Raw genomic sequence first — 12,630 nt, forward strand, 5'->3', positions numbered from 1 at the left:
CACTTAACACTCTATTCAGACTCAAATATGGCCTAGAGAGTTTTTAAAACTAGTTTCACAGTTTCTAAGGTTAGTTGAATCAGCCAATATCACATTGCCTAAGTGTCCTGAAAAGTGTTTCGAAGGATTCCTTAAGTTTCCTAAACCTTGTTACTACACAGATTCCATTGAAGAGTCTTGCTGGTTTTCAGGGTTTTTGTGGGTTTTTTTCATCTAGACAAGGATTCATTTGGTTGACCAGTGGTTAGAGGTTCATAGCTTGCTCATTGAACTTGCTGTGCAGCTGTCCCACACCACACATTCCCGGTCCTGAGTCTGAGGGTGCTAATTCAGAAGAAAATGTGGGTTAAGCCCAACATTTTTATTTAAGTTTTGGAGGTAGTAATTATGCAGACCTAAAGGGTTGAACCACTCTTTCAAATGCACATTAAGTGATGAATAATATTTCTGTGAATATCACAGTAGAAATCTTTGTTAAAACCAAGATGTATGTTACTTCAAAGCTGCTATTCCCTAGCTTTTCTAATTCGTTTACTGACCATGACATTGATTACTAATTTCCTAAAGCTTCCTAATAGTTCAGTCCTTTATGTAGTTGACAAATCTAAGGTTTGTCTCACATGTCACTTGGTTGTATGTGTATTATTTTTAATTTTGTATTTGTGTGAGCATAGACAGATTCATGCCATCTTCAACCCATCACTCCTTTTTCTTTCCTGTATGGGGAGCAAAGAGGTGGTTCCCTCCCACCCCCAAATACCTGTATGTTCTAAATGAAGTTTTTCTTGATTTGATTAGATAATTATTTCCATTTTTGAACAGTTTTTTAGTTTGCAGTTTAAGATGGGCTGCTTTAGTTTGTTTTCATTATAATTTCTGGGATTTTGTTTTGATTTGCTGCTTAAGTGTGTGTGAGCTTAAGTTGTGTCAATCTTAATTATTCATTTTATTAGATAACTTTTTGGTTCTCATGCCAGAGTAAAAATAAGTATTTTTTCTTTACGTACCAGATGCATATAAAATGCTTTTTTGAATAACTTCACATATAAAAATATTTACAAGAGTTTAAGTTGTCATTTTTTTGGCTTTTTTCTTTCTTTTTTTTTTTTTTTAAGGCACTTGGGACAATATCTTGACTATATATAGACTTTGGAATCATGAGTCTGGCAAATACCTACTGTTCCCCACAGAAAGGAATATGTCTACTCTCAGTAAACTGCTTTCCTTTCAAGTCTTTTAAATTGGAGGAATTTTCCCTTATAAACTATATTGATGTAAAAGATCTTAAATAAATAATAATGACTTGCCTTTTTGTATTGCTTGAGTATAAACTGTCTTTTGAAAGGAAGTTATACTACAACATTTTATACTCTAAAATATCTTTCATAAAGTCATTCACGTCATTATCAAAGTGCAGTTTGGTCAGAATACAGACATAATAGATGTGGACATGAACTCTGGAGGGTGAAATGAAACCCAAAGTTACTTGAGCAGTTGGTTTTGCTGAAAAGTATTTGGGGGTAATATTTTCCCCAGCGTGGAATTTTGTTCATTCAGGATGGTGCAGACAAGCATCAGCATACAGTTTTTCTGTTTATCAACATTCGTGCAAGATGGTGTGACAGATGGACTTCAGGACTGCAGCTGCACCTGCTGTGCACAAGTCAGTTCAGGTTTGTTAGTGATCCTAGTTAACTTTCAGGGATTACTCAGTACAATTATTGGTATATGTATTCCTTGGAAACTTGTGAAAATTATCGGTGAACCTGGTTAGAAAAGAATGCCAGTCTCTCCCGTGAAGGAAAACATCATCTTGTTAATAATGTTTTCATTAGAGGTCTAGAGTCCTAAGACCTAGTGTGAGTTAGAAAACCTTTAATAACTGTGGAAAGTGCTGCCATAAGATGTAGGCTGTGGTGATATCAGATCTCAAGCATTAAGTGGACTTAACAGTTCTGTTTTAATCATATGGGTATGTTACTGATCTCAGAATCTCATCCATAATGTGTAGGTATTTAATATAAAAACTTTCGGGGGGAAAAATATCTACAACATTATGACTTAGTGTAAAATTAGCGAAAAGTTTCTCGGCACACTTTTTCCCAGGATGAGTTAAAGATGGATAGAGAATCTCCATTTTTCTGTTTTAATTGTTCATGTTGAACTAAAGGAAGGGAGGGCAGGTGTGACCAGTAAGTTTATTACATGATGGGCGTTGCCTAATTGAAACATGAGAGTCAAGAAATCAAATGCCTCCCAGGAGTACGTTTTTAATTTAGTTCCTTCTAGTTATATATATATCACTTTAACTTCTGATGTCAGATTTCTCAGATTTGCAGGGAAGAGCTATTTGTTTTTGTCTTGATCCCTAAAGACGTGACACCTTATAAATACAATCTGAATTATACTGAAAGATTTGTTTCAGTCTTGAATTCAGCAAACCTCACACACCTGATTTGTTCTCCATGCAGTTGTGGATGCCACAGTTGAAACAAAACTGAGACTTGCACATGTCCTTGAGAATAGTCTACTTCACGTGCACTTTCCCTCCTGTGTTCTTTGAACAGAACCTTAAATCCCTTTTAGTCTTTTCTTCTCAAAGCGCTGGTGCTGCTTCCTTCCTGCCCATGGCTAGAATTCATGCCGGGGCAGGTGTCCAAGTCCCACAAAAGGTCGCCTTGAGTGCTATTTTTATTTTAACAGGACCTTTCTAAGAAAAAAATAGATATTTGAGTAAAATGTGCTATAGCAGAGCAAAGAACAGTTCTGTTTAATAATGGCTGGTGGGAAACCGCAAAGGGGACGATTTTCTTGTTCCTTGAACAGGGAAAGTGAAGCTTCTTCCCCAGTGGTTAGCATTCTCAGTAGAGGGAGGCACTCAGTTCAGTGGAAAGCCACAGGGGCTTGAGGTGTCCTGCAGCACCTGGCCACCTCTCTAAGGGTCGTGGACCAGTGCTTGGAACCCTTCTGCATAGCACCTGGAGACAGCAGAATGTAGGTTACTAGTCAATCCCAAACCACACTTAATATTGATTTTATGGAACTACTTGGCAGGTTTTGTACATGTAAAATGGTTGTCTCCTGCTTTGTCCTAGGGGACATAACCTGATTGGGATAGGTCTTGGAAGTAATGCCCTGTTAGCCAATTAGAGCACTTAGTCTTAAAATATAAGACCGTATAGAGTACTACTTCTGCCTATTAAGGGATTTATTTGCCTTTAAAGTTAAATAGGCTTGATTAGGTGTTTTCTTTTGGTTTTTCCACTAGCCCTAGGTATATTTGCAAGTGTTCCTGGCAATTAAAGTCTTGTTTTCATGTACATGTTCTGCATGTCAGTATAAGTAGTAAACCTGAGTGCATCCTAACTCAGCCTAGTTGGCACTAAAATATCTACATAAAGGCATTGCCTTTGTGTCCAATTGTGTCACTTCTCTAGTGCAGCCGACTTTCCCTGGCTTTTAAAATTGGATAAGACCTATTCCACGTTTTCTAGTTGCTTAATCATAAATAGTTCATGTAGTTTTAGAGTCTTGCTGAGAACTGGCTTTAGGGATTTTGTCCCACTCTCAAGTTTTAGATGAAAATATGCAGACTGCTGAGTTGTCGCAGGCACCAGCCCCAAATGGAGTACCTCTCCTTTCACCCAAGGTTGAAAATGAGGGGTTTCTTAGCTGGTGGCATGTACCATCTCCTAGTGATGGCAAGTTGTCACACCTGACCATGGTTGTGCCCTTGGGGGATGGAGGCTGGGAGGTTTGGAGCCAGTCCTAGATAGTTTTCTGTCTAATGTGGCTTGGAAACCTGTCTTCTCAATAGATGCCTGCTTCAGCAGTCAAAAGGTGAGGACATTTTTAGAAAGTTGTCCTATTATGTAACGTTTTCAGAAATGTTCAGCAGTTTTTCCAACTGTGGAAGTCAATAGGAATAATGGAAAGAGAAAGTGTTTCCTTTCCAAAACGTAAGTAGAATAAAAATTGGTAATTTTGGAAGAAGATGTTTTCTGAAGTGTGTATCCAGGTCACCTTTCTCAAGTGCAGCGTGTCGTGTTTAAGTGATTCCTTTAGCAATGGCAGGTGAGCTTGTGGGGAGAAAGTGCCATAGGTGGCAGTCTTTCGTTGTGGGAGGAGGCAACAACCAGAGTTGAGTCCTGATCCAGTGTCTTTAAAAACTGAGAGGCCAGTTTTAATTTTGTGGCTTCTGACATACAGTTTTTAGAAGTAAATAATCGCAACCTTCATACCTCCATCCAGCCAACTGAGTGATGTTTATTTTTAGGTGCTTGGAGTAAAGAAGTGAAGGCATTAGTATGAAATAGTATTGCCCAAGGTTTGGGTGGCAGACCACGGGAGAGACGCTGCAAACACTGGAGAAATGATGAGATTCCAGGGTGTCTGTGTTAACGTTCCCACATTAGGGTTTCCTAAATGCTAAAATGTGAAAGAAAGCCATTTATTTTCATCCTGCCTTATTAATGAGGAGCCATCTGCATTAATAAAAGATGCATCTGCTAAACAGAGCCATTTCAGAAGTCCCTGGTCACTGCCTACTTCTCTTGTTAAGAGATTCATTTTTGCTTTGAAACGGGTCTGTGCCTCAGTCCTTCATTTAGTTTCTCCCCAAGGTCCCCTTGCTGCAGCTCTTCTGCCCCCTAGTGGCAGGTCTGCCCTCAGGCCTCGCTTCCCCTGCAGAACCTGCTTGCCTGGAATGATGGTCATTCTTCAGCTTTGATTGCTGCATACTCCCGTTACTCTTCGTGGTTTTTGTCTACTTTCAGTGTTTTGTTTGATCTGGCTGTTGAGTGGGCTTTCTTTGTTGATATGGGCACTGGGCTGAGTGAATGAAAAGACAAGAATCCCTGCTTTCACAGTTTTTTTTTTTTTTTTTTTTTTGTCTTGTCCTCACATCTTGTCAAAAGGATTTTTTTTAAACCTGCTTTTCAGAGATACGAAGCCGCAAGTATAACCTCTCGTTGTCGCTTTACCCAAGGAACACTGGCCTCTGAATTCTAAAACAAAACCAGACCGTAGGTGCATAGATACGTAAAGCTGTCTGCGCCTTACTCCCAGTGAGCTCAGCTTAGCAGGCAGTGCAGAGTGGACAGGAACACCCTGCCCACCACTGACTGCAGGGTCCTCATCTCTGAATGCAGGAAGGATGCCCTGGAGGGTGTTGAGGACCTTGTCACCTGGCACACTTAGGGGAGTTTACTCCTCCACCTTCTCCCCCAATTTTTTTCTTTAAGATGCTCTGTTTACCACTGATTTTTTGAAAGTACCTGTTTTGTAGTGAAAGTAGAGCCCTGTCATCGATTTTGGACCTATGGAGGGTAAAGAAAAGCTTGAGTGAAAAAGACTAAAATCCACAGTTTTTAAAGCACCCATGTTTGAAGAATGCTTTTGGCTGTTTACATGTGTAGACTTCTACTTATTTTCCCCGCTACACAAATCACACTGTTATATACCCTCCTAGATACTATTCATTCAGAAATTGGGTTTCTTGTTCTGTACAGTAGCATCTTTGGCAAATAATCTGGAACTGGTATATATAACTGAAAATGACTCATGTGCCTCTAAAAATAGAACTAATTAAAGCTGCAAAGTTCAATTCCCCCTATTTTTAAATGTTTATTTGAAAGAAATATTTAGCACTGACAGTTATTTGGTGTGTGTGTGTGTGTGTGTGCTGGAAATAATTGTAGGCATTTGCATCATAAACCAGGAGTGTGTGCACAAAGATGCACTTAAGAGGATGTTGATTATGTTATTTCATGATAGGAGAGAGGAGGGAGGCAACGCAGACAGATGCAGGGAATTTGGTAAGGTGAACTATAGTATAGCCATAAGCAGATTAAAGATTATCTTTAAAGTAGTTGATGTGGGTTTCATACCATGGTCAGTGAATAAAGCAAGGTGTTAACAGTGGTCTTTTAGGATCCTTTTTGGTAGAAACATTTTTATTAAGACTAGAAACCATCCATTGAGTGACAGTGGCCGCTTTTGTGAAGTGAGGACTTGTAGGGTTTGGGGGAAGAAGTGTTTGTGCAGAGTATGCATTACTTGGAGGGAAAGTGATTAGATATGTGCATTAGCATCTCAAAAATACAGAGAATGATAGTCTTGTAAGCAATGTGCACATGTAGGTAGCTTCAGCTCCAAATGTCTTTGAGCCAGGACTTTTTAATGTATGTCTTCAATTTTATTGTATTTTGTTGCTCAGATCAAATGCCACTCTGGGGCAATATTGACAGAGTTGCTTTAAATCTCATTACTTTTTGTTCATGGAATTAGTGAATGTTTATAAATCTTAGTACTGTTTTAAGGGTTTTATGTTACTTAAGAATTGTCGTAAGTATTTCTTTTAAAAAACATTTGCTGAATTTGGAAAAAGAAGTCAAGAATTGTCTCTAAGTTGTATGACCACTTTATGTTCTCCAAATAACAGCCTTAAAGTTAGAATTTCTGTCATCAAATAAATCTAGAATAGGTATCTGAAATTTCATGACTTCCAATTGAAACTGCACATTTAAAGAATTTTTTTGTGTGTTGTGGAAAAGTAAGTTTCCGGTAGTGAGCTATGTTCATTAGCAATCTATAGATATTTGAATTATTTTAGTTTTAAAGCATTCTCTGGTGACAGAAAGGAATGAAAAACATGTGTCTTAAAATGTTGTGTGTTCAAAGGAATCTAAAACAGTCTTTGTTTTCTGTACAGCTCAAAGTTTGGATTATGCCATGTCACTAGTGAATGGTGAGACAGAAGACGATGCTGACAAAATGCACATTGATAGAGAGTTGGCTGTTGTAACAGGTGGGAGTGGACAGTTTCCTGTTAGCTGCAACAACAATCCAATGGTCGAAGACACCAAACAACAGGAGAGTGGTTCTGTTGGACCAAAAGAAATAGAAATATATACTGTTTCAGCAATGCAAACCCCTTGTCGTTGCAAGAATCAGTATGCGTATTATTTCTAACATAAGTTTCTCTTAAACTTTTTTGCACTTTGTTGTCTAGTGTCTTTAAAAATGTTATTATTTGCGTATCTTGGACAAGTCTGTAGATACAGGTTATGCGTTTTTGGTGCACTCTATGGATATGAAAAATATAAGTGCAATCTTCCTATTTTGATTTGAAACTTGTTTAATGTGCCTTGCTTATTTTTGATGAAATTTTTATTTTTAATTTTCTGACACATGACCTTTGGGTGACTATACTGACCATGCTGTTGCTAGTATTTTCAGAGCCCTATGTTGCAAAGAGGACAACTAGCTGTAAACATTGAGAACTAGTAAGTGTAGCTTTCACTGGTAACCCAGTCAGCATGGAATCTTTTACCCAGCACTCTCGGTTGTTACGGTTTCTGTGGCATTCACTCTGGGTCTGTTAAAATGCTCCATGTTTCACAAAACACATTTCATACATTAAAGTTTTTGGTATATTAAAACAGTTCTATTTTCAGTTTTCAAAAGGCTTTAAAAGCTCAGTTTCTTCTAGCATTTAGAATATCTATAAAAGATTTATCCATTTACTAATGCTTTTTTCTAACGTTCATTTATTTACATGACCACAAGAACATTTTAACTATTCTCTTAATGTGTTAATATATTTAGAAATAGATCCTCGTTTTTTTGTTTGTTTCATTATTATGTCTATCTTAACTGGGAATAAAAGATTATGTATTTTGTTTCCCAAATCCACATGAAAAAATCATTTCTGTTCATTAAAATGAAAAGGAAATGTGTATATCTTTCTAGAAGCTACAGAATTGTTAGGGAGGGGCAGAGTTTTATGCCAAATAATTAAATGGGTAGAATTTCCAAGGGAAATTGATTGAATAGTACATATAAAAAATAATAGGTTTTCTATAGTCAGGGTCTATAACAAAACTCAAAGCATGCTTTTGAAGAAAACGACATTGCTACATGCTTTTGAATAGGCAAAAATAATCATTATTCTTAAGACATCAGCTCCTTGCATTTTCATGTTAAACTACTAGCATAGCAGCCTGGAGCATTTTGTTGAAAGGCCATGCGTCCTTCCAAGCCTAGTCATCCCGTGTATGAGTTGTCACGTAAGCAGCCCACACGTTTTCCTTCACGTGATATGTAGAACTGTCTTACTGAATGGACAGATAGGTTGAGTCATTGGAGGCCACTTGCAGCTTTCCTTCCGTGAAAGAGCATTCCATGTCCACTAAAAGGTACAGGGAACGGCCTCCTCTGTCCCCTGAGAATCATCACAGAAGTCAGGCAGCTGTCCATTAAATACTTAAAAGTAACTTCATATTTTTTTGTTGTTGTTGTTTGGTGAAATTATTTTCAAGGTTGATGCGTTTTTTAAAAACTCTGTACAAACAATGTTTTCATGTTTTAAATGCCCCTAGTTTGAGACTCAGGATGAAGTCCACAGTACTTGTGTCCTCAAAAGACTCAGGAGGAGAGAGCTTTCTCATACATCCAGGTCTTCCCATGTTGGATCAGCTGGAAGGGAGGCAGGATGTTGTCAGAAGCGTCACCCCCAGGCCCGTCCTGGCTGCCTGCATTGTGTCCTCAGGATGCTGGAGGAACCCAAGGAGGAGCTGGGCAGGCAGGCGAGACAGGAAGGAGGAGCGGAGGAAAGGAGGGCCAGAAGCGCACCAGTCCCACAGCCGGGTTACGTCTCCGGGACGTCTGCTGTTCCTGTGCTCGGTTTCATTAGATTTTTTTGTAACAATATGAGGTGATCACCTAATCTTGACTTTGAGATTAAATAATGGAATGAATTTACTGGGCAGTAAAGAAAAGTTCTGCTTTATCCTTTCAGTATAAAACTGTGTATACACAGGGAACATTAGTAGCTATCAAGGTTGGCACACTGTATTTGAGTTTTCTCAGCTAGGGGAGATGGTGTACACAGGCACACCTCAGTTCACTGTGCTTCGCTCGTGCACGTCACAGGTACTGCGTTTCTTGCAAAGGTTTGTGGCAACCCTGCATCAAGCAAGTCTATCAGTGCCATTTATCTACCATTTTTAAGTTAAGCTATGTGCATTTTTCAGACATGCTATTGTACACGTACTAGACCATAGCGTAAACATAATTTCTGTATGCACTTGGAAACCACAAAGTGTGTGCGACCCGCTTTATTGAGGTATTTGCTTTATTGGACTGGTCTGGAACTGAACCCTCCGTATCTCTGAGATGTGCCTGTACTTTTTTTTTATTAATATACATTTTTCCTGGAAATAACTTGTTTCCTTTTTTTGTTTGTATTTTATACTTAGTCCTTGAAACACTTGTTCTCTAGTTGAGTTTTAAATAAATAGAAAAACTGTCATTTTAATTTGAAAAAAATATGTTATCATCTGAAGAATTCATAGCAGTTATTAAACAGATTTTTGCTTTAATTGCCAAAAAATTAATGATTGATGTAATGTTTAGGAGATGTTTTTGTTCATTGAACAAGATCTTTTGTTGGCAGGAAGACTTACAGGACACGCAAAAACCTCTGTCAGAAGTACCTAGGTTGTGAGACAGAAACGAAGCCCTTCTTGGGGAGAGTAACACAGTATATGACATAATTAGGGTAACTATGTATTTAGGATGTCTTTATTCTAAAAGCTATTAGAACTGAGCTCTTCTATATTTAATATTATGCCTTCCTTTGATGGCACAGAATATTGAGATAAAATTTAATATTACCAAGCAAGAGATAATTGTAGTTCATTCTGTGTATTGCTCTGTGAATTTCTATGAACATGAACATTAATTCTCGGGTTCCAATATGCAGAAAAATAACTTGTCATTGCCTACCCCAGCGTGCCCAAGCATTTTGTGATTGACTCCTTTCCCGTAAGACATCTTTCTCCTAATAGATGTCCATGTGCAGACTAAACTGTCAGCATTTTTTCCAACATAAGTGGTTTTTGAAAGTAACCTAATAACATGAAACCTTGGCTGTCAGTCACTCCACTTGCTGGACCCAGAAGAAACTGTTGAGAATGTGCTGTTGGTCCAGACTGTGTTCATGAGGCTCATTGGTATTCACAGTTCCTTGCTGGTCACCTGTTTCTCTGTGTTCTGACACTGCTCTTATGTGGCACTTTGCAGAAGTACTATGTAGATTTGAGTGTTACTAGGGGAAAAAAATGGTTCCTTTTAATATTCCTGTGTATGCTTCCCTGACTTATGAGGAGAGAAGCTTTTTAAAAACACTGTGATGCTGTTATACATAGTTTGAAAGACTTTCTTAATTTACCTGATTCATTTACCTCTTTTTTTTCCCCTAAGAACTAGAGAAGTTTTGAGAGTTTTTTTTAACCCTTTGTAGAAAACTTTACATTCATTTCTGGTGGACCTTTTTATGGGCAGTTTTTAAACTGTTCTCCAAAATGAGTTTTTCAACGGCTTTTCGGTACTGTTGGTATTTTTCATGCAGTATATTTGTCAACTTTTAAAAAAAATTTTGGCTACTCAATGCTGCTGAAATGCATACATTTTCCCTTCTTACCAGGCAAATGCTATTATAGTGTTTTATTTTTAAATCTGCTTACGCACATCATTTCTTACTTTGGAAAAGGAACTGGTTTGTTTAAAACAAAAAAAAAAAAGAAAGAAAGAAAAGAAACTAAGTAAATTCTTAGAAATTATAGCAACAGTGAAGCATTTTATAGTTTCTCCTCCCCCACTGGTTCTGAATTTTGGTGACAGGTGTATTTCTTAATGCAGATATGAAAAACAGTAGCTCCGTACCGAATACATTGACAAATGGATCTGTCATCAATGGACATTTGGACTTCCCCTCCACAACCCAGCTCAGTGGGATGGAAAGCAGGAATGACCAGTACTTAACAGGATCTAATGGAATTAGCAATGGATTAGTTCCAGGACGACCATTTCCAAGTAGCCAGGGTTCTCTCTGTGTTAATGACACTGAGGAGCCAGAAAAGACCATGAGCGTTAACCCTGAGATGTGCGGCTCTCTGCACCTGAATGGGAGTCCAAGCAGCTGCATAGCCAATAGACCTTCCTGGGTGGAAGACATTGGGGAGAATTTGCACTATGGACATTACCACGGGTTTGGAGACACCGCTGAAAGCATCCCTGAGCTGAACAGTGTGGTTGAGCACTGCAACTCGGTGACAGTGGAGGAGCGCTACAACAGAGCTGTGCTGGGCGCCATGCACCTGCACCACGGCTCCTAGAGATGGGGGCCTGTGCTCAGACGCTCACAGTCCTTTCTGGCAGCCAGCTTGGAGTGGCTTGAAGGACTGTCAGGATGTGTACTGTTTTTTTATGCATTAACTGTCTGGAAAAGTAAACTTTCACTCAGCTTCCCAGTGAGTGCTTCCCAGTGAGTGCATGAGTAGGGCTGGCTTAGTGCATAGATGTTTCTACTGTGCAGTATCGGTCCTTTTATAAGGTGCACTTTTTGGAGTTTAATTTTTCTGATGCCAATCTCAATATTTTCTTTTTAATACTGTCACCAGAAATTGCCATTTCTCCTTTTGTCAAACAATTATATCTGATCAAGATAAATTGGGGCAGTAAAATACCTGGTAATTGATCTCTGTTTGCACAGGGGCGTCATTTTGAAAAGCTTGCTTTTACTCTTTCCTGTAGTTTGTGATGGAACACGGCTATTTCCCTATGCAAGGTTCAGCCTTACAAAGATTTCTTGCAGTGACGTGTTTGTCTTTTTCAATGTCTTTGCATTGAAACTTAAACTTTGCAACTTGCTGTGTGGTGAAGGTTTTAGTTGTAGACAGACACACAGTGGTTTGGGGGTATAAATGGTCCCCTTCTTTAATGATGTAGACCACTGCCTTAGGTTTCATTTTGAAACAGGCTCAGCCTGGAACTGAGTCCTGATTTATTGTGGGTTTATTCCACATTTCCTACTAGGTGTCTAGAATTTTTACCACAGATAATGGTTTCCTTTATATGTAGTGGAAGTTACTATTTGTAGGACTGGTCAGGTAAAGATACTTAACTGACCATTTTGACTTACACTTTTCTTCTTTTTACTTTTTGGGGGTTTCTGCTTTAAAATATACACCTCTATGTATATCCAGTTAACAGAGGATTTTGACTCTCTCAGTAAAACTGCATTAATTTTTATCGTCTTATAGAAATTGACTTATATTTAGACAAGTAGTGGTTGCTCTGTGCAAATATTGTAATGAATTTTTACTTTTCTGATTTTTGTATAATAAAAATTGGTGCAGATAGAGAAAACGTCAAATGAACAGACCGATGTTCTAAGAGTGTTATTAACATTTTGTTTTAAAACTGTCCTTTACAAATTGAATAAAAAAATTCTCACACTTAGTTTGTTTCTGGAATGTAGTCTCTTCCTGGTGTGTGTGTATGTGTGTGTGTTGGGGTCATGGGGGTGGATATCAATGGGAGGAATGGGAAGGAGACAGAAGTTTAGTGTTGCATTTTATTTGCTTGTAAGATTTTACTTTATTCTTTTCTCTCCATATAATATTTTTTCTACCTTTGATCTGTTAATATAGTCTAGTTTTATGGCACTTTGTCTTACTGAATCTCTGTTGCGAGGGCAGGATAAATTGCATGTCAGCTAGCAGTATTGTCCCCAGGTGCTTATTTTTATAAAAGATAGCAACCATAATGTTCTCAACTTCTTTG

At 38.3% G+C, this 12,630-nt stretch overlaps 1 protein-coding gene across 2 annotated transcripts in view; it reads left to right on the plus strand.

Annotated features, from left to right (window-relative positions):
• Positions 1-12,306, plus strand: part of ANKRD10 (ankyrin repeat domain 10) — a 33,154-nt gene extending 20,848 nt beyond the window's left edge. For both annotated transcript variants that reach the window (XM_063103286.1, XM_063103287.1), the window contains exons 5-6: positions 6,713-6,808; positions 10,705-12,306. In XM_063103286.1, the coding sequence (XP_062959356.1) occupies positions 6,713-6,808; positions 10,705-11,180 (572 nt within the window). In that variant the 3' untranslated portion in view covers positions 11,181-12,306. The remainder of the gene's footprint in view (positions 1-6,712; positions 6,809-10,704) is intronic.
• Positions 12,307-12,630: the final 324 nt, after the last annotated feature.

This window comes from Cynocephalus volans, chromosome 7, assembly GCF_027409185.1.
Source record: "Cynocephalus volans isolate mCynVol1 chromosome 7, mCynVol1.pri, whole genome shotgun sequence".
In the NCBI taxonomy this organism is placed as follows: Eukaryota; Metazoa; Chordata; class Mammalia; order Dermoptera; family Cynocephalidae; genus Cynocephalus; species Cynocephalus volans.